At 34.9% G+C, this 26,948-nt stretch overlaps 1 protein-coding gene across 10 annotated transcripts in view; it reads left to right on the forward strand.

Annotated features, from left to right (window-relative positions):
* Nucleotides 1–26,948, forward strand: part of Tasor2 (transcription activation suppressor family member 2) — a 72,821-nt gene that overhangs the window by 36,476 nt on the left and 9,397 nt on the right. For 9 of the 10 annotated variants that reach the window (XM_048812628.1, XM_048812627.1, XM_048812622.1 and 6 more), the window contains 9 exons: nt 1,806–1,906; nt 2,545–2,648; nt 3,672–3,744; nt 3,851–3,913; nt 7,175–7,891; nt 10,886–11,128; nt 14,718–15,594; nt 16,792–17,221; nt 22,035–25,880. In XM_048812628.1, the coding sequence (XP_048668585.1) occupies nt 1,806–1,906; nt 2,545–2,648; nt 3,672–3,744; nt 3,851–3,913; nt 7,175–7,891; nt 10,886–11,128; nt 14,718–15,594; nt 16,792–17,221; nt 22,035–25,880 (6,454 nt within the window). The remainder of the gene's footprint in view (nt 1–1,805; nt 1,907–2,544; nt 2,649–3,671; nt 3,745–3,850; nt 3,914–7,174; nt 7,892–10,885; nt 11,129–14,717; nt 15,595–16,791; nt 17,222–22,034; nt 25,881–26,948) is intronic. The other variant, XM_048812624.1, reaches the window with a different exon arrangement.

Here is a 26,948-nt window from a genome sequence, read left to right on the forward strand (position 1 = left end):
ATCTAGTGATGGGAAAATGATCTCTCAGAATAAATTACTTTATGTTAGAGATTTGACTTTTCCCCAAAGTGAATCAGATTTGCCTTAATAAATACAAGATTATAGCCACTCAATCCTGTCACTAAGTCTTTATTAAGATTTGCAGTATCTGCTAGGTGTGGTGGCACACACCTGTAATCCCTGGGGCTTGGGAGTCTGTGGCAGGAGGATCACAAGTTTAAAGCCAGGCTCAGCAATTTAGCAAGGCTCTAAGCAACTTAGCAAAATAGAAAAAGAAAAGGAAAAGACTAGGATGTTAAGCACTCCCGGATTCAATTGCTGGTACCAAAAAAACCCATAAGCAGTATCTGAGTTTCTAGTTTTTACATGATTCTCTGAGGGGTAAAAGTGTTAGATAAAGTAGCTGTTACATTTATTTTCATTATAATGAATTATCATAATTAATACTTTCTCTAGGCAAACTGTAAAGTATATCTTATGAAATATTTTCTTTTACCAATTCTTTGTACTCAAAATTATTGAAATATAGACATAGTTGAATTGAAATGAATGGTGAAAACTGGTATGGTATTGATTCATTTTCTTTCTGTTGGCCTTATGAAGAGGCAGAGAGGTATTATAAATCATAAAATAAAATAAGAATTTTTTGAATAAATGAGAAAGAAGGAAAAATTCTTCCTCAAAATAGAGCACAACTACCAAATGTACAGAAAAATGTTGAAGTATATAATCAAGGGGATGCTAAAAACAGTAGATGAACGATTGATATTTGCATATCCCTTTAACTTGCTTATTAATCACAAAAGCGCAGGAAACTGACAAATCCCATCTTAACTAAGGGTCAAGTTAATGTAACTATTAATGGAATAGATGTCAGTGCTTTCTGGTATAATGCACAGAGAATGACATTGTATCCCTTCTGTCTGTGGTATTGCTGCTAATATAATCAGGAGGAAGCATTTGACCTACCTAGATACACATGCATTCTACAAAATGATCTGTGTTCTTTAAAATATCTGGTTTTTGAAAAGAAAGACTAAGATAAAATGAGACCAAAGAGATATGATAACAAAATGCATTGACATCCTGTATAGGAAATTGCTTACTTTTGCTGCAAAAGATCTTACTGAGACTTTGACAAAAGTTGAGGAGAAGGGGTAGGTTAAGTAATAATACTGTAACATTGTGAATTTCTTGATTTTACTGATTGGTTTGTCATTGTGTCAGAAAATTTCCTTTTTGAAGAAGTATTTGGGTAAAAAGACATCACATTTGCATTTTATTTTCAAAAGAATCAGAATTAATATTATATAGAAAGGAAGAATGATAAAGTAAATATGGTATGCTGGTGACATTTAGGAAATCTGAAGTGTATGGAAGAATTCTTTGTACCATTTTTGCACAGTTTAAGTTAGTCTAAACCTTCCAAAAGTAAGTTTTGAAAAAGGAAAAAGTAGTTGGGAAGTGATTCAAAAAATCTGCATATGTAAGAGTTTTCAACTCTTAAATAGCATGATTTTTTAAATTCTCAATTTGCAGTATATATAATTTGTTGAAACATCAGGATATTTTGGTTATATCAAAATTGCATGTATTCAGAAAATGTGAACCAATTTGCACATTTGGGTCATTTGTTGAAAATCTGTACTTTTTATACATATGCATATTATTTAACCTAGATTTTATCACTATAAGAACTTTTGTGGTCATTATATTTTTGTTTGCATTATGTTAGAAAACCAAAAATTATGGAACTATATATAATTTCAATATTTATTGCATTGCTTGATATCCTTGTTTTTTAGACCACAGGAACTTGATTTTAAGTATGTAATGAAAGTGTCTTCTTTGAAAAAACGACTACCAGAAGCTGCCTTTAAAAAACAGAACTACTTGGAGCACAAAGGTCTGTTGAATGTAATGGCACACTGCATGTCCTGGGCTTTTGTTCCTGTTATTTCCAATTTTCTCTTGTAGTTCATGTGTGCACATACACACAAACCTTTCTTCTATTAATCTTAAGAGATTCTTTAAGAGTTTTTTGAGAAAGTTCTAGATTTGCCATATTCGTCAGTTCCTTGGAATTCATCCAGAAAATGTTAAAGGTAGTTTATCTAAGATAATAAGACTAGCTTTTAGAATATTGAGAGAATTAAGCAGATATTAAAAATAACTAGAAACTCATAGACATTTCCTATCAAAGATAGCAGAGTTTTTGTTGCTGATTTTACTTATATCCTTTAAAATGAAAAATAAAAATGTGAGAAGAAAAAATTTTGGTCACTTAGATTAATCTTTGGAATATTGATGTTTATTTTATTTATATAGTATTTATCTTATTAATCCTATAGCAGTGCCAATGTAAATGAGCATTGTTTTAAAATAATTATTTCAATAACTTTTCGTTTTATAACTAAGAACACCACTAAGTGATAAAAATTTATCAAGATAGTCCTAGTTTCTTTCATTTTTGTGACTTACAAAATGAATGAATGAACTATTAAAAAAACATAAGGAATGTTGTTTTTCTGATTTCCTTTACAGTCTTTTGTCAAGATTTGTGCTTTGAATTGTATGAAGTGGAACTGTCAAACAAACAAGGGGAAAGGATAGATAAACTAACAGAGTACATTAAAAATAAACAGTTGGTAAGAGTCATTCATTTAAAATGTACTTATTTCACCTTAATTGAGAAATTGATATCTACATATTAGTTGGCTATGCCTATATTGAAGTTTTTTAATTTGCAAAAAGAATTTTCAGTGTGTAGTATTTATTTATTTATTTGGCTAATGGGAATTGAACCCAGGTTTGCTTTACCATTGAGCTCCATTCCTAGCCTTTTTAAATTTTTTCTTTTATTTTGAGACAGGGTCTCACTAAGTTGCTGAGGGCCTCATTAAGTTACCCAGACTGGCCTCCAACTTATGATCTTCCTGCCTCAACCTCCAGAGTCACTGGGATTACAGGCATACACCATGCCCAGTCTATGGACATATAATATTCATTGACTAATACGTTTTTATCCCCCTTGTACCTCAATTTATGTTGATGTCTCAGTAGTTGTTGTTTTCTTGTTTTTTGTTTGTTTGTTTGTTTGTTTGTTTTTAATATTTTATGAACATTGGATTTTATCTTTGTTAGGGGTACATTTTTGAAAATGGAAAAGAACTATTAACTTTATGATTTGTGATAATTAATAACTTTTTGATAATTTTGCCTACTACACGAGTGTTGTTTATCTTTAGGATGTTATTAAAAGGATTCTTTCATTGTATAGTTTTTTTAAATTTCATGATTCTACAATAATTGTCATGTGAATCAGTGGGCTACTTGGTAACTTTGCCTTCAGTGGTTTGAAATGGCAACTATCCCAGTGGGGGAAGAGTGAAAAAAGCTTTTTCTGATTGACCTGTTATATAGTTAAGCGCTATTATAAACTAACCCTTGCTGTTATAGTTATTATTTTTAGAACATGGTCATGATTTTTTTGGCTAAGAAACTGGCAATTTCTAAAATTGGGCTCTAAATTCTGTGATTCCTGGAAACATTAACATTTCAAAAATTTTTAAATTCTTTTGAGCTCAGAATACACTGTGTGGTAGAAGAGAAGAGGTATTAAAGATTTTTTTTTTTTTTTTTTTTTTTTTAATGTGTGTGTGTGTTTTCAGGCAATCATCAAATGCTTAGAAGACCGGGGATTTTTTATTTTACTTACATCATCAGCCTTAATACCAGAACCAAGTAAGGACACATATTTTTTTGGAAGAAATATTTTTCAGCGTACTTAACTTTTGTTATATAAGATTGGCAACCTAACTTTTCTTCTTCTGATTCTCATTCTGTATAGATTTGGGAGGTGAGCAGATAGGTCTACATGGGTTATATTTGTTCCATTCACACCTGTCAACAGGTAAGGACACAGTGGTATTCAGTTCACTTGGTCTGTTGTGTGTTTCCCAGTCCTCATCTAACTTGACCTCTCAGTAGCACATGAACTGTTAAATGCTGTTTCTTCTTAAATAATTCTCATCCCTTAATTTTCCTAGTTGATCCCAGACCTCCTTTGCAGGCTTATCGTTTCCTCTGAGCTTCAGACACATATCTCACAATATCCACTGATATTTCCACCTTGATATCTCCAAGGTACTTCAAATTCAGAATGTCTAAAATTGAATTTGTTTGTTACTGAACAACAGTAGCTAGGAGATTGTTTTGCCATAGCCTATCCAATAGGAGGACTCAGGGTCTTCATGGATACTCTTCTCACTGTTTGGACTATTGTACTCCATATTTGGCTTATGCATTCTCAGAGTGACATTGAATGCCCAAAGGACCAAAATTTGATTCCTGTGGTGAAAAAATATTACTTATATATTATGAAAAGAGATATGCAGTGTATCTTTGGTATTATTCTTTATGGCAATTAGGGGAAAAGGCTAAGGTGGCTCCTGGGGAGGATAATGAGCAAAAACCTTAAGGAACACTGATCTAGCTTATTCATATATGTCAAGTTATAGTTTCGGTATCAGTTTTTTTATAACCTCACTATGCTTATCATTAATATAATTTAAATATTTACTTGTGTATTTCAATACCTTACCCTTCTTGTAACTCTTTTTTTCTTCATTGTGCTAAGAATGTAACTTAGGGCCTCATGAATGCTAAACACATTATCTACCACTGAGCTATATCCCCAGCCTATTGCCTGCCTTTTTTATATTCTACTATCTTTAAGGTCTACTGATGCCAGAAACCTCAAAAATAATAAATATCTCCTGAACAAATAAATAAAAAAATAAAAGTGAATCTTTTTTTTTTTTTTTGTCAACATGAAGAAATTCTCACTTGTTTCATAAATGTGTGGGGTTTTATTTGGTTTGTGGAACTAGGGAGCTACCCAGAGTCTTATACATGGTAGCTAAGTACTGTACCACTGAGCTTCATCACCTGCCCTACACTGTATGTTTCTTAAACATCTTTTTAAAAATATTTTTATTAGTTGTTGATGGACCTTTATTTACTTATTTATATGTGGTGCTGAGAATCGAACCCCGTGCCTCATACATGCTAGGCAAGCGCTCTACTGCTGAGCCACAACCCCAGCCCAACACTGTGTGTTTTTTAAACAAAAAATTATGTCTTGAACTTATAAAGCTACAACCATTACAGAAAAGTTTTTAAAGGTTTTGTTATTGTTGCTTGTTTTATTTTTAAAATATGTTTGGTGGTGTTTGAGACAGGATCTTGCTATGCTGCCCAAACTGATCTTGAATTCATTGGTTCAGGTCATTTTTCTACCTCAGCTTTCCAAGTATCTGGGACTTATATGTGTGTGTCACCATGCCTGGCTTAAGTTGATTTTTTAAAATCAATTTATTTTTAGTTGTAGTTGGACACAGTACCTTTATTTTATTTATTTATATGTGGTGCTGAGGATTGAACCCAGGGCCTCGCATGTGATAGGCGAGCGCCCTACCATTGGGCTACAACCCCTTAGTTGATTTATTTTTAAATTATAAACTTGGATAAGATCCATTACTACTTATACCCAGGAACAGCACAAGAATTTTGTTTGAATACTTATTGGGGTTTTGTGTTTCATGTGCTACTCAGGCTCATGAAGACTTTTAAAAAAAAATACTAAACCGTCATTCAGAAGTAAAACTTAAGCTATTTGTTTTAAATTGAATAATATTAGTCAGGCATGGTGGCTCATACCTACAATCCCAGTGACTTTGAGGGGCTGAAACAGTAGGATCACAAGTTCAAGGCTGGCCTCAGCAATTTAGTGAGGCCCTAAGCAACTTAAAAAGAGATCCTGTCTCAAAATAAAAAAGAATTAGGGATGTAGCGCAGTGGTAAAGCACCCCCAGGTTAAATCTTCCGGGGTGGGGGAAGAGTAATATATTGCCTAGCTAACTTCTCTTTTATAGATTTTTAAAAAATATATTCTTAGTTATAGATGGACACGACATCTTTATTTATTTATTTTTATGTGGTACTGAGGATAGAACCCAGTGCCTCATATAGGCAAGGCAAGTGCTCTACAGGCCTCACCCTCTTTCATGGATTTTTTGATACTCTATGACAAATCATATTAGGTTCTGCCTTTCCAAATTCCATCTTGAAATAATGAAGTTGCCTTTAAAATGATACTTTATTGCAAACTGTGTGCTTATAAATGCATAAGGGCTTTTTATTTTTCCTTAATTCATTACTCATTTAAAATGATGAAAGGAATTTTTGTTTTAATATATAGCCACATTTTCCTGTTTATTCTTATTTACCCTTTTTTTCCTTTTCCTAATACTTATTATGTTACTATATTTAACTAGGACTAACTTGGGGTTAGTAATTCTTTGGGTACCTTTTCTTTAAAAAGATGGTATAATTCCTGTTTGCAGCTTCTGGCTACTGGTAGTCTTTGTATATATAGATTTATATTACTAGTGACTGAAATTTTCTAATATTGTAATAAGCAGTTCATAGAGGATCTGGCCTTTCCTTTTTCTCACTACTTCTTTTTAAGTTATCCATTTGCTAAAAAATTAACAGAGTGGAACAAGAAAAAGAGGTGAAACACAGGTAATTGGTTTAGTTAATTTTTAAAATTTTTGTTTCATTTGATCAGAAAGGTGATGAAATTAGCAACTGTTTTTTCATTGAGATTTGGGGATTATTTAAATCCTTTACTTCTTTCAGTGCATCTGATTTGCATTATATAACTTCTATAAAGATTTTGATGTGAGTTATATAAGGTACATATAAAATAAGGTACATATATTTTAAAGAAAGAAAATGAGAATTAAAAAGCAGGAAAGCAAATCTGCCCGCTATAATGGCCAGAGCTACTGCTGTGAAGGACCATCTGAGCTCCTTCTGAACTGCTTGTCAAGTGAAATGGAGCTGGAGGCACGGCTTAGCTTATTCATTCTAACCTAGCAATTATATGTCAAATGATTCTTTTTCAGTTCAGTGTGTGCATTTAATATCAAATATATGGACATACTTATTCATGAAGTATATCTGTAAGTCTTTTAAAATTGCTATTTAGGCTGTCATTTGAAACATAGCATATTTAACCATTTCATCTAAATATTTTTTTTTCTTGCATGTTTTATTTAAAGAGAAAAAACAATTTCAGGTTTTTAATATATGACATACATTTTAGGGGTAAAAGATTTGAAAGTTGAAGATGACATCTCACTGAAAGTGATACCTGTTTTACCTGCACTTAATTATGCCCTGCTGGAAGCAAAGAAATCACTTCCTGAAGAAGGAACCTGTCCAAGCACATTAGTAAAACACAGTTTTCAAGAACTGTACAAGGCAGATAAAAGCCCTTCATTGACGGTTGCTCGGGATGGAATGAAAAAGACTGCATTCTTTGGGAAATCGTCCAATGGTTTTGACTTGGTTCCTCCACCTGAAAAGTGCCCATTAGAGTTTTTAACTCAGTTGAGGTCTTATTTTTCAGATCCTAGTGGTTACACTTTGGAAGTTTCTGCTGCTTTGGATTTGTTAGCAGAGCGTCCTCAGTCTCCTTGTATTTCAGATGGAATTTGTGATGCTGGATTTTCTTTAGTTATGACTCCAGATCCTGAATTTCTTGACTCAGAGGTGGAAGTAAGGAAAGAAACTGAAACAGAACGGAATTCTGAGGAAATATCGACAGCAAAAAAGGGAGTGGTGGTTCCACTGAATCCAGCATCAAATTTGAGAGTGCAGCCAAAGAGAAAAGCCAGCATGCCACTCCTGGTGCAGAATAAAAGGGTTAATCTGTGTCGCCCTCTTCCCAAAAGAACTGCACCCGGAACAGACAGTGGATCGCACTCTCCAACAACCCTTAAGTTAGTTAAAGGACAGTTTCCTCAGAAAAGAAAAAGAGGTAAGCATGACTTATGTGGATTATTACTAGTTAGTTGTATTCGAACACTGTTTCTGTCAGGATTTGGTGGTTTGCAGCTTGGCAGTGGGTTAGAAGTTTGTTAGAAACACCAACATATCTCCCCAGGTATTTTGCAGGCATGCTAAGCTTGAAAAGCGGTGACCTAGATTACCCCTGCAAACCCAAGATATGGGAGAAACTGAGGTACCTCAAAAGTTTTGGTTTCACTTGTGTTTCAGTGGATTACTGAATGCAGTTTGAGAAAAATGGCATTGAGTAATACATACAAACAAAATACCATCCCTGAGATGGTACCTCAAAAGCTTATGTTTCAGTTGTGTTTCACTTGGGCCAGCTTTCTCATCCTTTGTGTGTATCAGAATATTGTAAATGATCACCTGGGTCTTAGGACTGACCACCTAAAACAAATAAACAGTGATTTAGAAACACTTACATTGAGAAAGTTCCATAAGCAGTTTGGATGCCCCGAAAAACTGAGTGACAGAGTCTAGAACCATTTACTCTATTGACAAATATACTTTGGCTAGCTCAGGACAGCAAACCATATGACTTTGGCATAGAATAATCTCAAATTACGTACAGTATACATTCTCTAAAAGTATAGGATACTATACTTAGCAAAAGGGTCAACACACTTTACCCAAGAAGCAAGAGTCATACCTGTATCAATCATCTGGCTCTTCTCACTCAACTTTGACAGTGTTGAGCAATCATGACAGAGACTAATTGGCCTTCAAAGCTGAAAATAATGTGCTTTCTGGCCTTTCACAGAAACTAAGTTTTCCAGCCCTATCTATACTATTTTGAATTAGAAAATGCTGATGCCTAAAGAAACACAGGATTTAGGGATCTCCAAGATTCTGAATAAAGCCTTACCCTATGGTTTAATAAATAATAATTTCTGGCCTATTATGGTTTTCTGGTTTGAGAAATGGTGTGGGTAGTATATGTGTATTGAAGAGGGTGCTGGAAAGTATTGCAATATGAAGTATTGAATCCTTTTTTACAACGGTTTTCAAAATATATCCCAGGCCAACCATACTGTTTCTGTTCTATGTAAACTAATCTACTTCAAGATATTAAACAATCTGTAATTCAGTATTCATTCTTACTGTTTCTCAAACAGTTTGTTTTATAGTCTACCCACAAATTCATACATGACTGAAACAATAATTTCAAAAATTTTGGTTTACTGTATATAATGCATTTACTGTATATAATACAATCTGATGATTTCTATTTCATTGAGTTTATTTTACAACCTACCAGTGGATTACTGAGTGCAATCTGAGAAACATGGCATTGAGTAATCCATACAAACAAAATGCCATCCCTGAGAATCACCTTGTTTCGTTTTTCTTTTTCTTTCCTCAGGACCTGGGTTTGTGAGAGACCTTCCCTTCCTGACTGTGCCAATGTTAGAAACTTTCCCCCTATATCTTGGTTATCTAATTTTTCTTTCTTTCTTTCTTTCTTTTTTTTTTTAAATTAAATCTTAACCAATTTCCTGCTTGATATATTTATTTTGCCTGTGTGCTGAAGCTTTTAGAAAATAACTGGAATGGAATGAGAGAAGTCTTACTCTTGGAAAAGACTGATGAGCTGCTTCATTTCCTATGATAGTTTAATAGGGAAAAATAATTAGACCCTGGGAAATGTAGAGATTATTCTGAAAGCTGTCTTTAAAGTACTGGTTCTCTAATTACAGAAGAATAAAATGAATCTCTATTTTGTCCTTATAATTCACTAATGCCATCATAGTTTATTATGCTGTTTAATACTGTTTATTGTTTTCAGTGAGAAATGCTATTTTCTGTATATTATAACTTTAAAATTCTTGACAACGTTCATTTCTGATAATTTTATATATCTTTGTGGCTAAACTTTCTGGTGGAAACAACTAGATTTATGAAAAATCCATGGGGAAAATGGAGTATTTATTAACATGTTTTTAACTCTTAAAAAGTTTGAAACTTTTATTGTGTAATGTTTAGGTGGGCAGTATTTTCCCTCCCCACCTAATTTCCCATCTTAAGCTATTTTCTTAATTTCATGCAAAAAGCAAACAGCATCGTATAAGACAGATTTTTGTTTTGTTTTTATTTGTTTTGTAAATAGATTTGTAGAAAATTAGGTGCAGATTTTTGTCAGTCTTCCCCTATATTTTCTTAAAAGTTTATTTTCAGATGGTATTAAAATTTAGATTTGGGCTGGGGTTGTGGCTCAGCGGTAGAGCACTCGCCTAGCACATGTGAGGCCTTGGGTTTGATCCTCAGCACCACATAAAAATAAATAAAATAACAACTACACAAAAAATAAGTTTAAAAAAATTAAAAATTTAGATGTTTAGAAGCAGTAAAGTAAAATATATAGTGTGGTTCTTTATAATCATACTACAGAGATTGTACATTCATAATTTTAACCATTTCACCTTATAAGAGCTGTGTTGTTTTCTGTTTAAATATAATTATCCATTTCCTGGGATTGTGAATTAACATATTCTTATCTGTCACATCAGTCAAAAAAGTTTGTACACATTTAAAAAAAAATTTGTTCCTTATTTTTGTAAAGTTATTGGGCTGTATTTTTCTTCTTTACCTAATAGGGTTATAAACAGACACTTCATTTATGTATGTATATGTATATATTTATGTATTTATTTCCAGGAATTTGAACCCAGGACTTGCTAAGTTTTACCACTGAGCCATATCCGCAGCCCTTTTTTCGTTTTTTATTTTGAGACAGGGTTTCTCTAACTTGCAATCATCCTGCCTCAGCTTCCCAAGTCACTTTTTTAATGTGAAAAATTTTAGCTCCTTTTTTTAAAAAAAAAAAATCTTAATGATACCCCAAAATATAGTTTATTCCCCATTAGTAAAGTTATGCCCCAAAATTAAAGAAATAAAGGGAAAAGCTATGCTGATAAATATCTGGGGCCCCATCCCTTAAAAAATGGTGTCTTTTCTATATAAGGTGCGGAAGTGCTGACTGCACAGTTTGTACAGAAAACCAAATTGGATAGGAAAAACCAAGAAGCTTCTATTTCTAAAGATGTTCCAGTGGCAACGAATGCTAAAAGGGCAAGGAAACAAGAAAAATCTCCAGTCAAAACTGTTGCAAGGGCTAAGCCACCTATGAAGAAATCTCCACAAAAACAGAGGGTAAATGTAGTAAAAGGCAATCAGAATCCCAGAATCAGAAAGCAGCCACAACCTGGTAAGAACCATTCTTCCTGCAAATGTAAACCCTACAATACAGATCTCATAGAGATTGCAACATAATATATTGAAATAATATTAGCAGTTGAAATTTATCAGTAATTTGTTTTATATTCTGACACTGACATAAATAACTTAGTTTCTTGTTGTAAATACACTAGAAAAGGGCAATATTTAAATCACAAAATAGACCCTACTTTTTAATTTGCATAAAGTCTTACATAAATTGTTTGTAAGCTGTTAAAGTATAAATGGCCTTATTCATGACTAAATGCATAAGCAAGTAGTATCTAGCAGTATTTGACTGAATCATCAGCAGTTATAAAAAGTAGAATATTATAAGTTTGTCTAAAGGAATTTTAAACAGATTGCTCAAACCTGTCAGTAATCCAGAATCCTGTATTTGGTTTAAAAGACATTAATTTAATTTTAAAAGTTATTTTAATTTGCTAACTTTAAATGGATAGTAAAGTTTAATTACGTGAAGAAAACCGGACTGCTCTACTTTGTATTTGTTAGACATAACCTCTTAACTGTAGAAAGTGTTGTTTTTAACCTCAGACTTTACCTCTTTGCAACTGAACACATGCCTCCTCTACTCCTGGGTTTGCTTTCCTTCTTGACTTTGCTATGTATGGTATGCATCCCCTCTACCAAACTGCAGTGTTGACACTTCCATGACCCTTTACCTTTGGTATTGAGTCCTGTTGTAGTATATGTGTTGTTGTGTTTAACAAAGAGATTGAATTCCTCATATCTTGATATTCCAGTTAGTTTTTTAAATCTGATTCCCCTTATTCTGTTTTCTCCCTTATCACTAGATTTTTGTGTGTCTCGCAGATAGTGGGAATTCAGAGAAAGTGTTGTTTTGTTGGGGGCGATGAAATTATAGGTCAACTTATTTGTTTTTAAGTTCCTTTATTGTTTTATGACTGAAATTTTTTAAAAAACTCATCACACCATTTGAAAATGATCCAGTTTTGACTTCCATACCAAATTTGAACCTTTGTGCTTGTTTCTGAAGGGAATTCATGGTGTGGTCCTACCATATGCATCCATATTTACTCCAGCTGTTTCTTGACATGTCCCTCCCCTCTTAGTCATCCATACCTCTCTGTGTGCAGCATAGGTGTTTTTTACTCTTGTGCACTTTCCCCAGTGCCCCACGTTTTACACTACTGAGTTATACCTTCACAAAGAGAAGATTCCTTACACTCTCTCACTAATCTCTTTCATTTCCTGTTGGAGTCTCTTGTTTGTTTGCAGTAGTGGGGATTGAACTCTGGGCCTCACACATGGTAGGCAATCATCCTCTCTCTCCAGCTCTATTTAAATTTTAAATTTTATTTTGAAACTGGATCTTACTAAATTGCCTCAGTCTCCTGAGCAGCTGAAATTACAGGTATACACCACCACGTCCAGTTTCTGTTGGGTTTTAGAGAATGTTAAGGAATTTAATTTATCTTATTTTCTATTAAATTAGTTGTGGTCCTATTGTTCCAATTAGTTTGTAAACATTAATAATGTATTTTTCCTAGCACTTTCTTGAATTCTTTGTACTGAATTGGCTTTTAGATATATATTGACAAATTGAAAGGAATTATTCAGTAGGATGATGGCAGAAAATTAAGCCCAGAAAATTGAGTTTTCAGAATATATGTTTAGTGGGGCACAGTGGCACATGCCTTTGTAATCCCAATGACTCATGAGGCTGAGACAGGAGGATTGAAAGTTGAAGGGCCAGCCTCAGGAACTTAGCAAGACCCTTACTTGAAGTAAAAATAAAAAGGGCTAGGGATGTGGTTAAGTGATAAAGCTGGTACCACACAGGTTCAATCACCAATACCACCTCGCTGCCCCCACAAAAAAGAATGGATGTTCAAAAATAGGCCGACTCTATTGCAGATGTTTATAGATTATGCAGCAACATGCCAAATTAAAGTTTTTAGGTTACTACCTTTTAAATTAGTCTCTTTTCTTTTCATTTCTTAATCACCTGTACTGATCTATTTTACTTTTTGTACTTGAAATAATCAAGAGTTTAAGAAGGCAGATAGGATATGGCCTTGCTGACCTCAATTTGAAAATTATTGATGTTAAGTTTTTAAACTGAGACTAATGATTTTCTGTCCTTTTAAAAGTTTGTGATAGTTTCTTATTCACTGAATTTATTTAGCATTGTCTTTTCTTATCTGTATGTCTTAGAGGTATATTATGATGTTTTATTTTTAATGAAGAACCTGTACTAGGTCAATAATTAAGTGAATTTACATGATACTGTATTTATTTAACTGTATTCTTTTGACTTCAACACAAGTATTCTTTGTGTTAGGCTTAACTAATATATTCTGTATAAGAGATAGACAAGTGTATGGAAGCCATCGTGTTAAAATAGAATGAAATTCATTCTGTTCTATTAGCAGTAAATGCACCAGATCATAAAATAAATTGCAAGTTTTAATATACCTGTGGGGATGAACAAGACAGTTCTGCTTTAAGCTCAAAACCCCCCCTTGGGTTTTGCTATTTTAAATAAAAACTGGTTAGTAATTGATTGATTTCACCTTTCCCCTACATATTTCCTCATTCTAATTGATGACATTATAAGCTGTAGTTTTCTTCTCTTTAAATGTATTAGTTATTGGCTTTTGAAGTTATGTTATCAATTGTTTTCAGAAGTACTACAGTTAATTATAAGCACAGTTGGCTTTTCTGTTCATTCATTTACCTGCACCAGGGAATCATTGCCTGGAATAGTTGTGAACTTTATCCTTCAGAACAACATGTAAAAGAATGATTAAGTAGTGGCCTGAAAATGCATAGACAAACCACTCTAAATTGTAAATTTTATGATTAAGGGGAAATGGAGAGATTTCATTATCTACAGAAATAAAAATTTTCAGTATATTTGCTTTTTTTTTTTTTGCAGATAAAGGGATAATGTGTTCATGACTGAAAGTATAAGAAATGATAAAATTAATTGGTGATTCTGAATACTCTGCCTTCGTTGATTTATTTTATTCATATTATGACTTTTCTAATTTTATATTCATATTACATTTTATAATTAAAGATAATATAGTTTAAAATCATCGCTGTTGTGAACTTAGGTGGCTTCTTTAATAAACCACTTATTAAGGGAAATGGTTTCTGAGAAAGTGTATTATCTGACCTTAACACACATTTCATACTTCCACATTCTTACATCCTCATTAGATTGTAAGCCCCCTGAGGGCAAGGACTGAAAGTTTTCTTTTTCTTCTTTGAATATTTCTTGATGTAAGCAGTACATCTTGTGTGTTATTTAATACATGCATTTTGGAGTGATGATTTTTTTTAAAAAATTAAATGTTCTTTAAATTTTGTTCCATTGAGCAACACATTAAAATAGATCTGAGGATTGAAAGAGACCTCAGTCTGATAGCAAACTTTTAATATGCAATCTGTATAATATAGTTTTTCTTGGATATGTTGGCTTAACCATTAGTACCATTAATTTTCATTAAAACATAGTAATATGCGACAGAATTCTATGAAAAGGAAATGTTATATGTGTCCCCCCTTTTTTTTTTCCTTTTATGCTGAAGCTAAGGGAGAAACTGCTTTTCAGCTTCAATCAAAAATTTCATCAGATGGCCAAAAAGATGGAATTAGTATAAATACAGATCAACCAGGAAGCACCACAGTGGCTCATAAAGATCTTCCTGAAAACTCCATTATGAACTATGACTCCCAGGCCCTAAATATGTTAGCTGATCTTGCATTAAGTTCTGCTACCTCTTGTACCCCATCTTGTGAGCCTAGAATTCTTCCCTGCTCCTCTGAATTGCCACAGAATGATGTTTTACTCTCTAAAGAAAATTCATTGCATGGTACCTCGGACCATGAATATCATAGGGGCATTAAAAGTCAAAAAGGTGTACTGTTATCCAAACTGTCCTCTGATAGAAAGAGTAACTCAGGGTCAGACTTAACCGTTAGCCAGGAAGACGAGTGCTTGGTACCTTGTCAGGCCCCTGAGGAAGCCCAGTCAGCATCCCCTGAGGAAACAGTAAAATCTTCAGATGCAAGCCAAAACTCGCTTGTTGCTGTGGAACATTCATATGCCCTGCTCCTTGTGGAACATTCAAAGAAACATCTACAGCCGAGAGGGTTACCAGGCCCTGCTTTTGCCAAGAATGGGACAAAAGGTCCTGATGCTGGAACTCCAGTGGGAAAAGTCATGCCTTTTCGGCATCTACAGAATACTTCCCCTCTACAAAAGGTTTCTGAGGATTCATTGATAAAGTGCAAAAATCGATTTGTATCTTCCCACCTAAAAGATTTTTATTGCTCCCATAGTGTGCTTAGCTGTGATGGCTCCTTTAAAGTCACTTTCAAATGTGAAACAGAATACTCATTCAACTTAGATAGCAAATATACTAACAATCCACTGGAGAAAACTGTTATAAGAGCATTGCATGGGTAAGTGTGAATGAAACTTGAAAAAAATGATTGTAACTTTTCTGTTGAGTTACACAAGATATTTGTGCCAGTCTTTGCAAAGAGAAAGAAATGTGTTTAAAACCAGTTATTTGGTAATAATACCAAGCAGATTTGTTTACTGCGTTTAGAGTAACAGGCAGGCTTTGCCTGTATTGGTGATTACATGGAGAGTATTTAAAAATACCTTTAGCCCCATAAATGGCTTTCCATTTTGCAGTACTCCATCACCACTTGTAGTCTTTGAGTTATTATAGGTTTTTAGATGAGACCTTTATGTAAAACAGTATAAGACATAGAAATCATGCTTTTTAGGCTAAATTCCAGAAGAGACATTTTTAAAATTGTTAAGTATTAAAAATTACTTCTTACAAATAATCAGATTGATATAAATGAGTGATTTTTACATAGGTTTGTTCTAGAAATCTTAAGAAGGTTTCAACGGAATAATAACAGAATGGTTAGATTTTAGACTAGTAGGCTTGCATCTAAGTTCTTTCCATTTATTACCTCCTGTGACCCTAAGCAAGTTTTGTGCTTCTAGACAGTGCTTACAATCTTTATTGTGTATGTAGCTCATTTACAGATCTCACTTTGGGGTGAGGCCTGAGAGGTGGCATTTCTAATAGATTTGCAAGTGATGTCATTGAAGGATGACAATGTGTGGGTAACACTTGTAAGCATGGGTTTAGCAGTAGCTACCTACTGAGGTTGTTACACATATTGGACTTTTGCACAGTGACTGGGCCATCATGATAAATGGTAACAAATATACTAACATCGCTGTTAGAAGCATTAGGTGTAATGTTTTCTTTCAGTTCACATGTGACTAAATGGACTTTGCATGTATCAGACTTCTTTCCTTACCCATGTTTGTGTATACTTAGGAAACTAGGAATTAGCTATGTTTGGATCAGAGTTCTGCCACACAATGTTGTGATTTGAAAAAACTCACTTAAATGTTCTCACTTCCCTTCTCTTTAAAATGGGTTAGATTTAAATTAGAGTAGATTTCAAAGGGGTTTGTTAAATCAACTTCATATTTACTCATTCTTTCATATCTGTGTAATTTTTAAAATAAAAACAAACAAAACTATAGTTCTTATGGAGGCACTTGTTTATGATAAGTAAATCAAATAACAATTTCAGTTATTTTTTGTGTGTTCTTTTAAATCTCAGGCCCTGGAACACTAATTTGCCTGATAATGTGGAAGAAGTGAAGCTTTTACTTCACATGTGGGTAGCTCTGTTTTACAGTAATCAGAACAAAGTCAGACGATCATCCCGAAAAGTGGTAGAGCACAGCAACCCAGCAAAGTATGTGTCCATAAATAGCACTTTAGAATCTTTTGAACTCAGTGAAATTGAGGAGTCCTCCAGTGTGGAAAGGTGTTCTGTAGAACCTATGTTGGAGTCGAATGAAACATCCAGAGGTCATGCTACAGAAATGTTCTTCCCTGGCCCTAACTGCTTGCTTCCTTTGATTAAACCACCACCTGCCAGAGGTTTGGAACTCAGTGTACAGAATGAACAGAAAGAAACTTTTGCAAGAGAGTGTCATACAGACACCTCAGAAAGCCAGAATTTCATCTATTCCTGTAATAATGAGGTAAGAAAAACTGAATATTACTAATGTTGGCATTATTTTTGAAGTAATTTCCTCCATTTTTTGCTTGCTAATACTTGTCTTATCTAGATATTAAGAATGATACGTTAGTAATAAACATTAGAAATGCTTTGTTAAACCTTAAACTAGACTTGATTATATCAGAATTAATTTTGAAGATAAATAATTTAATAGTAAAATATTAGCTAGGCCTGTGAGAGGAAAACCATTGCAGTTGATGATTTCTAAGAATGGAAAACAAACTTTCTTTTGTACCATTGTTTTCAGCTGATACTCAGCCAGATTCTAACTGGAACCAGTCAAAATGTTGTAACAAAATTCTGACTAAATAGATTGACAAAATACCCAGACTTGTTCTGGAATAATTTTGCATGGGTTTGGGCAGCACTTAGGAGGCAGGCAGTGTTTCTGTATCTGAGGTTACTGAACACTTGCAGGTCCATGGTAAACCTCAGAGGATGAATATCTTTAAATCATCGTCATTATCATCATCATCAGAGTTAAGGTTTCTGGAGCACTGTGTGCCAGATAGTATTTCACTGACATTAACTCAGTTAACCGGTCTCAGAACAAACCAGTGAGGTAAAGACAATGATTAATCCAACATCCTGTAGATAAAGGAAACTTAAGACATAGAGAAGTAAGAAAATTGCCTCAAGTTGCATAGTAAATTGTCAAGCCAAGATTCGATTCCAGACAACCTACAAATTACATGGGTATATTTATGTGTGTGTGCGCGCGCGTGTGTGTGTATTGGGTATGTGTGTGCTTTCTTTCTGAAGATGTGGTTCAGGAATTTTTATCTGATTCTTATTACCTTATGAGAAAATATTTTCAGTTAGGTGAAATTCTTTTACTACCTATATACACACTAATTTCATATATAGTACTTTTTTCATATTTTAATTATACATGATAGTAGAATGTATTTATGTACTTTGATATACATAGATGGGATATAATTTCTCATTTTCTTTTTTTTTTTAGTGTACATGTTGCAGAATCTCATTGATCATGGAGTCACATATATACATGCAGTAGTAATGTTTGTTTCATTCTACTGTCTTTCCTAACCCCACATCCCCTCCCCTTCCCTCCCATCACTTCCCTCTATGTAATCTAAGGTAATGCTATTTTTCCCTAGTGCCCCCTCTCCCACTTATTGTGAATTAGCATCTGCATGTTAGAGAAAACATTTGGCCTTTGGTTTTTTGGGATTGGCTTATTTCGCTTAGCATGATATTCTCCAACTCCAACCATTTACTGGCAAATGCCATAATTTTACTCTTCTTTAAAGCTAAGTAATATTCCATTGAGTATATGTACCACATTTTCTTTATCCATTCATCAATTGAGAGACACTTAGGTTGGCTCCATAGTCTAGCTATTGTGAATTGAGCTGCTATAAACATTGATGTGGCTGCGTCACTATATATAGTATGCTGATTTTAAGACCTTTGGATGTAAATCAGGATTGGGATAGCTAGGTCAAGTGGTGATTCCTTCCATTCCCAGTTTTGTGAGGAATCTCCATACTGCTTTCCATAGTGGTTGTACCAATTTGCAGTCCCATCAGCAACGTATAAGTGTACCTTTTTCCCCACATCCTTGCCAACATTTATTGTTGCCTGTATTCTTGATGATTGCTATTCTGACAGGAGTGAGATGAAATCTTAGAGTAGTTTTGATTTGCATTTCTCTAATTGTTAGAGATGTTGAACACTTTTTCATACATTTGTTGATCGATAGTATTTCTTCTTCTGTGAAGTGTCTGTTCACTTCCTTAGCCCGTTTATTGATTGGGTTATTTGGTTTTTTTGGTGTTAAGTTTTTTGAGTTTTTTTTAATATCCTAGAGATTAATGCTTTTCGGGGGTGCATGTGGTAAACATTTTCTCCCAAATCTGTAGGCTCTCTCTTCACTTTATTAATTGTTTCCTTTGCTGAGAAGAAGCTTTTTAATTTGAATCCATCCCATTTATTAATTCTTGGTTTTACTTCTTGCGCTTTAAGAGTCTTGTTAAGAAAGTCAGATCCTAGGCCGACATGGTGAAGATTTGGGCCTGTTTTTTCTTCTATTAGGCGCAGGGTTTCTGTTCTAGTGCCTAAGTCTTTAATCCACTATGAAATGATTTTTGCGCAGGGTAAGAGATAGAGTTTTAATTTCATTTTGCTACATATGGATTTCCAGTTTTGCCAGCACCATTGTTGAATAGGCTATCTTTTCTCCAGTGAATGTTTTAGGCACCTTTGTCTGGTATGACATAACCATATTCATGTGGGTTTGTCTCTATTTGTCTATTCTATACTTTTTACTATGATCTCTAATATCTACAGGTTGCACATATCCTTTATCCAAAATGATTGGGCCAGAGTATTTCAGATTTGACAGAATTTCAGACTTTGGAATATGTGCAGACTTTACTGGTTGAACATCTCTAATCTGAAAACCCCAAATCTGAAATAGTCTAAAAATCCAAAACTTTTTGAGTGTCATAACAGTATTGAAAGTTTTAGATTTCAGAACATTCTAGACTAAGGATGCTTAGGCTCTCCTTGCAGAAGTTTTTTTTTCTTCTTCTTTTTTTGGGGGGGGTCATCTTGTTGGATATTGTGGCTGCACCAGTAAAGGACACTTGTGTTATGCCACTCCATCCTCATAAGTGGGTACAGTGGGATGTGAAATGTATTGTAGCACAGTAGGTACTAGAAACCAATAGTATATTGCTTTTATTCATCTAAAGAGCACTTTAAATCATCATACTTTATTGTAGAGACATTATATACTTATAGTCATATATTCGTGTGTGTGTGTGTGTGTGTGTGTGTGTGTGTTTTGAAACACGGTTCCTGACTCCAAACATATGTGTGCCAAGACATGGTAGGCAATCAGTGAGCATAATGGTCCAAACGTTTCAGAGGTATGGTAAATTACGTAAATCAGTCCCTTTTACCATATACTAGGTAAGACTATTCTGGAGGCTTTCAACAGAACAAAACAATGTCTTTATGGAGTAATAAGAATTGTCTTGACGTAGTTCTGCAAATATTTTACCCAAGTTCTTTCTATGGTTTAAATCATTCCCTTTAGTTTATAAATGCAAACAACATTGATAAATTCCCTGTTGCTCTGTGGAATAAGAGGTATTAAAGTGAGAATTATCCTCAGGTTTAAGCAAAGAAGATATCTCAGGGGTGAGGGACCTTTATTTACCAGAATCAGTTATTTGGAGTATGGGGGATAATAATTAATTTACTCTGTCTCATGTGAAAGTTCCAAATGAAGTTGTATTTACAGTCTAATTTAAAACTGATAAGAAAAGTTATTCTTAGCTTTCAAAGTTACCTTTTGCTAGGTACAGTGGATTACTCCTATAATCCCAACAGTTGGAGAGGCTGATGCAGGAGGATCACAATTTTAAGGCAAGGCCCCCAAAAAGAGCAAGGTCCTATCTCAAAATTTTTAAAGACATCTATTTAGGGGAAAAAAAAATTAGGCTGGGAATGTAGCTCAGTGGTAGAGCACTTTCCTAGTATGCTTAAAAGCCCTGGGTTCAGTGATCAGTACATGAAAAATTTTTTAAAAGTTATTTTTTAATATCTCATTAAGAGCAAAATTGAGTGCTTTTTCTTTAGTGCTATATTTCTGAGTTGAGTGATGCTGTTTGGCAAACAGGATGGTCTAGCTACTTTTCCTCCAAATGGGTCATTTTATTTTATTTATTTATTTTTAATATATATATTTTAGTTGTAGTTGGACACAATACCTCTGTTTCGTTTGTTTATTTTTATGTGGTGCTGAGGATCGAACCCAGGGCCCTGCACATGCAAGGCAAGCGCTCTACCACTGAGCCACAACCCCAGCCCCAAAAGGGTTATTTTTAAAAAATAATAAAGCTGGGTGTTGTGATGCACACCTGTAATCCCAGTGGCTCGTGAGGCTGAGGCAGGAGGATCACAAGTTCAAAGCCAGCCTCAGCAACTTAAGGAGACCCTAAAGCAACTTAGTAAAACTCTGTCTCTAAATAAATTATAAAAAAGGGCTGGGGATGTGCTCAGTGGTTAAGTGTATCTCGGTTCAATCCCTGGTGCCAAAAATAATAATTAAAAGGCTATACAATTAAAGTTTTGGAGTTCTCATCTCTGTATACTTCTTTGGGGGGTATCAGGGGTTGAACTCAGGAACACTTAACCACTGAGCCACATCCCCAGCCCTATTTCATATTTCATTTAGCGACAGGGTCTCACTAAGTTGCTTTAGTGCCTCGCCATTGCTGAGGCTTGCTTTGAACTCGCAATCCTGCTATCTCAGCCTCCCGAATTGCTGGGATTATAGGCGTGTGCCACCATACCCAGCTATATATACTTTTAAAGAAAAAAAATTCTTCTCTGGGGGGTGGAGCTCAGTGAAAAAGAAAAAATAAAAACAACCCACATTTGATGGTATTTTAAGCTTAAGATCTAAAAAGAGATGGATTTTCTTGATCATTACCCTGTGGTAATCTTATATGTTAGAAAATTCAAAATAACAGACACAGACTAAAGAAAATTGGTCCTTGACTTTTCTATTCTAAACATATGTAATTGTGTTTTTTAAAAAATCTATTTGAGGGCTAGGGTTGTGGCTCAGCCAGAGTATTCGCCTCGCATGTGCGAGGCCCTGGGTTCAATCCTCAGCACCACATAAAAATAAATAAAATAAAGGTATTGTGTCCAACTACAACTAAAGAATAAATATTTTTTACAAATCTGTTTGATATTTATTTATGTATTTACTTTAATTTTTGTCATTTCAGGTAATTGGAGAGAAAGCCAAACAAGAATCATCAGATCTAGAGACTTCTAATCTTGTGCTTTCTGGTATTGAAAGTATTGAAACTAATGGATCTTCTATTTCTGGTGAAGAAAAAACCTTTCAGTTACATGATAATACTAGAGTGGCTTCTTATAATGATACAGTTACACAAGCCACATTCACCACAACTTACAGTGGGGCCAATAGTCATTCGATAGTATGTCAAAAGTCTGCATACGATACCCTTGAAAACAAAGTTGATGTAGGTCATGCATCAATGCAGACAAAAACGGGTACTTTACAGGACCTTACCCAGCATAGCAGCCCCATAAACAATGAATGTCAGTCTTCCTTGGAAAGGACGGATGATAATATGGGGTATGTGATGATTAATCTGGAACCAGTTACTCCCACTTTTGAAAAAAATGCCTGTGTACCAATATATTCAGAAGTAAATAGACCTGATAAACCCACAGCCTTTGATACAGAGCTGATGAAACAAGTGTCTCCTCCTGCAAGTCCTAGACATCCCATATCTGCATTGGAAAAAGTACAAACACAAGGTCTTAGGGATATTCCATCTCTTGCAGTGTCAGGACAGAAAGCCACTAACCACTTTTGTGCCTCCTCAGTTAATAGAGAGACACTTGCTCAAGAACTGTGTTCATTACAGAAAGAGAAGCCTCTTCCAGTCTCATCATCACCATCCAATAAAGCATCAATAATGGAAGCATTAGCATTAATCAAAAGTTCTAGTTATACATTACCCAGTGAAGAAATGAAAGGCTCTCAAGATTGCAGTTTGCAGACTCAACGTGTCTTTAGCATATCTTCAGAAGAGATTATAGAGCCATCCCAGGTTGAAGTAGTCTTGTCATCAGCCTCAGCCACCTTGGGAAAAGGGTGTTCCCTTAACTGTATTACACCAAGAATTACTATGTCAGATAGCTCTTTAGAAATAAGGAAGAATGACAAGAGTAATCTAAATCATGAAAATACAAATGTGGAATCATTTACTTCGGTATTTGCCCAACAAATTAGCCCATCTATGGGTAGGGAAGAGACCAGTCTGGAATTGTCAGAGGAAGATTCTGATATTGACCTAACTCTGACAATATCATCACCTACAAGTCCCAAAGAAGAAATGGCAACTGTTGAAATAGAGCAACTTCAGAAGACCTCAGTGTCAAATTTAGAACTTCAGGATACAGCTGAAGAAATAGTTGAGCCAGAAGAAGTAAGCCTTGTGGAAAACAGAGAAATTAGTTCAGCTAATTATATGTCAGTGTGTCCTGTGGTATCAGAAGAACCACTAGAAAATAAGGAAAGAAAAAGTGATAGTTTACAGCCGGTTACTTTAATACTTTCTAAAGAAAATTGCACCCTTGAGATTGCAGAGGAAATTAACGTTACTTCTGATTTCCCCTTTGATTCTCTAATTGAAGAAGTGTCACCACCTTCTAGTCCCAATCCCCCAGTACCAACCAAAGAAACACAACCTTCTCAGGCTGTGTCTCCATGTAGTTTAGAAGTTCATGGTATCCAGTGTGAGAAAAGTAACAAATTGTCCCAGATTGGTTCAGGAGATTTAGCTGTAACAGAAAAAGAAAATTCTTTTGTTAGTCCTAACCATCCAGTGGGACAAAGTGACTTAACTCAGGTACAACAAACTCAGCTTTCTGCTGAAATGCCTATGTTAACCAATAATCCAGGAAGAAAAGGTAGACCAATCCTTCCTGGTAAAGTAACTGAGGGAACTGTCCCAAATGAGCATAATGAGGATTTCTCTTTCTCAGAAAAGGTGCAGTGCTGTGATGCAGCTTTAGCCAAGTCTGCCTCAGCTGCCAGATACAGAGGTAACTTCAAGCCTTCTGTCGAAAAACTGGTAAAATCAGGAAATCCACTGCAGCCAATTAGTATAGAGAACAGAAATTTGGACCTAAAACATCTTGCCTTAGAGTCCAGTGAACCTCCATTTAGTCCTAAAAAGATTGTTGAAAATAAGTCTTTGGCTGACAGATTGATTTCTACAACTGCTCTAAGTGGAATAGTAAATGTGTCATTAAAACAAAAGACCAACCCTAAAAGCATTACAAAAAATCTTTTTGACAGTGATTTGGAAACAGATGCTGGAGGGTACATGCAGGTAAAGTCCATGGACTCTGCCTCCATTGATAGAGCTGCTGTTACACAGACATACATGCCCCCAGAGAGCCCAAAGCTTGGTTCTTCCTCAGATAGCACTACATTCACCCATTGTACACAACCAGGAAGTGTAGAGCCAGGGTTTCAAACACAGGAAATATCAGTAGTCAGAATGGCCAATTTACTTAAAAATAGTGAGACTAAAGCTGAGTCACGTGAAGAAAGTACAGATCTAGGTACTATCAGCCTTCAGTCTAACTCTACATCTTCAACGAAAGGTGAACAAAAAATCCACATGTCGCAGGATACGGCAACATGTGAGATAAAGGAGCTGTTGAATGGTGGATTTTTTCCCATGTATGCTGGTTCAAACCAGAATGCAGCAGACAACAGTGAAAGTATCAGTAAAGAGACTTCCGCTTCCTCTGACTCTCTTGTTTGTGGAATTTCTAAAGAGCATATTGACAGTAAGATCCCTAGTGAGGAATACAGGGCTGAGACTGATTTTGAAACTCAGGTTGGAGAGAGAGAGATGAGGGTGAATTCAGACATGCATTACGAACCACTTTCTGGAGACTCTGATCAAGACTTTCTTGATGACTGTAGAAATCCCAAATTAGACATGGAAGATTCATGCACTTTGAGAAGTAGTCACACTAGCAAAAAAGAGGATGTTGCAAAAAATAGTTATGGATCTTCCATGAACTCAAACAGTAGTGATAATGAAGCTTGGAGTTATAATAGAGTTCCAGAGCTGGAGACTAGCATTCCTTCAAGAAACAGGTCCATTGGATTAAAGCAACAAGATAAGTGTGTGCCATGTTATGTCCAAATTCGAGATCTCCATGGTATCCCCCGGACCTATGCTAACTTTACTATAACAAAAGAATTCAAAGATACATCTAGAACTTTGCATAGCCTGAAGAGGCAATCAAGTTTTGCTGCAAACTGCAGCCTGCTCAGCTCCTGGACAAGCACTTGGCAAGTGGCAGATGACCTCACCCAAAACACATTAGATCTGGAATATCTGCGTTTTGCACATAAAATTAAACAAATAGTAAAGAAAAAGGGGGATTCTCAGAAGCCTGCCTCTTCCCCCAACATCTTTCCAAAGGAGTCACCTACCCAAACCATGGTTGGAACTTCACCTTTGACAAAAATATCCAAGGCCCCAGTTCTGCATCCTGCATCCAAGAGCAGAAGCCCCATTTTGGTAACAATTATGCATCCAGATGCCAGACAGCCGAGTCAGCACAGAAGAGGCCACACACCCAACCATATGGACAGCACTTACTCCTTTTGGAAGGAGAGATGTAGTCACAACAGAAATCTTACGAATTCTCGAAAGAATCAGAGTGTTTCATTTCACCTCAACAAACTGAAATATAATAGCACTTTGAAAGAATCTCGGAATGATATTTCACTTATTCTCAATGAATATGCTGAATTCAATAAGGTGATGATGAATAGCAACCAAGTTGTTTTACAGGATAAAGAGTTAAATATGGCTTCTGGAGAAACCATGTCCCAAGACATGTATCCATCTTTTCCAAGACAGTCAGCCTCCTACGAAGACATGATTACAGACTTGTGTGCCAGCTTGCATGTCAAACTAAAAAGCGTTATGAAAGAAGCTTGTAAGAGTCCCTTCCTGTTCTACCTTGTTGAAACGGAAGAAAAATCATTCTTTTTAAGAACAAAGGTAAAGTTGTCAGCTTATTCTTAACACATTGTGTTATTGATTGCCTTCTAATTTTAGTTTATTTTAGAACTAGTGTTCAAAATAATGTTTTGGTTTCAAAGAGAAATCATGGTATGAGGTGGGTTTTTTTTTAGGTTTCATAGCTTAGTCTTTATCTGAAAACTAAATGTTTTTCTACAAGAATATTTGATGATTTGTATGATATTAAAAAATTGGTGCAAAGACTAATTTTCACATGTTACCAGTGTACACAAACCCATGTTCAAATGTATATACAAACATTTCCAATGATAAAATATGGGTTTTTCAGAAATTATTACCTGTGTTTCCATACTCTTAATAGTATGGATCATTGACAAAAACTTCTTTTGGTTTAGGATGTCTTTTTTTTTTTTTTTTTTTTTTTTTTTTTTTTTTTTTTAATATTTTCTTAGTTGTAGATGGACACAATTTCCTTCCTCCCTCCCTCCCTCCTCTGAGGATCGAACCCAGGGCCTGTGAGGCAAGCACTCTACCACTGAGCTACATCCCCAGCCCCACAGGATATCTTTTTAAATTTGATCATAAGGATACCTGTAACTACATAGTCCTTTAATTTAAGTAATATAATGGTAAAATTCTGACTTGGAAGGAGCCAGAATCTGTCTTGATTACCATTAAGTTTTTCATTTTATTCTTTCAGAACTTATTATCTCTCTTCAAACTGACATATTGACACCATTTATTTTTTAAACAATTTCAAAAGTTTACATGAAGATTATAGAAATAGTACTCTTCACCTAAATACTGCAGTATTAATATTTCTGAACCATTTGAAAATGGCATACAGTGTTCTGTTACCCCTTGATATTTAATTTATATATCGGAGTACAGGGTATTCTTCTGTATAGTCACAGTACGACCCTAAAACTTGGGAAGTTAGCCATCTATTCCACAGACCCATTGTAGGATCACAGGTGTATGCTTGTGTCTTTAATCTGAAACAGTTCCTGTCTTGTTCTTTATCTTTTATGGCCTTGGCTTTAAAGACTTTAAAGCTAGTTATTTGATAGAATTTCCTCTGATTGC

Source organism: Marmota marmota, unplaced genomic scaffold (assembly GCF_001458135.2).
Source record: "Marmota marmota marmota unplaced genomic scaffold, marMar, whole genome shotgun sequence".
NCBI classification, from domain to species: domain Eukaryota; kingdom Metazoa; phylum Chordata; class Mammalia; order Rodentia; family Sciuridae; genus Marmota; species Marmota marmota.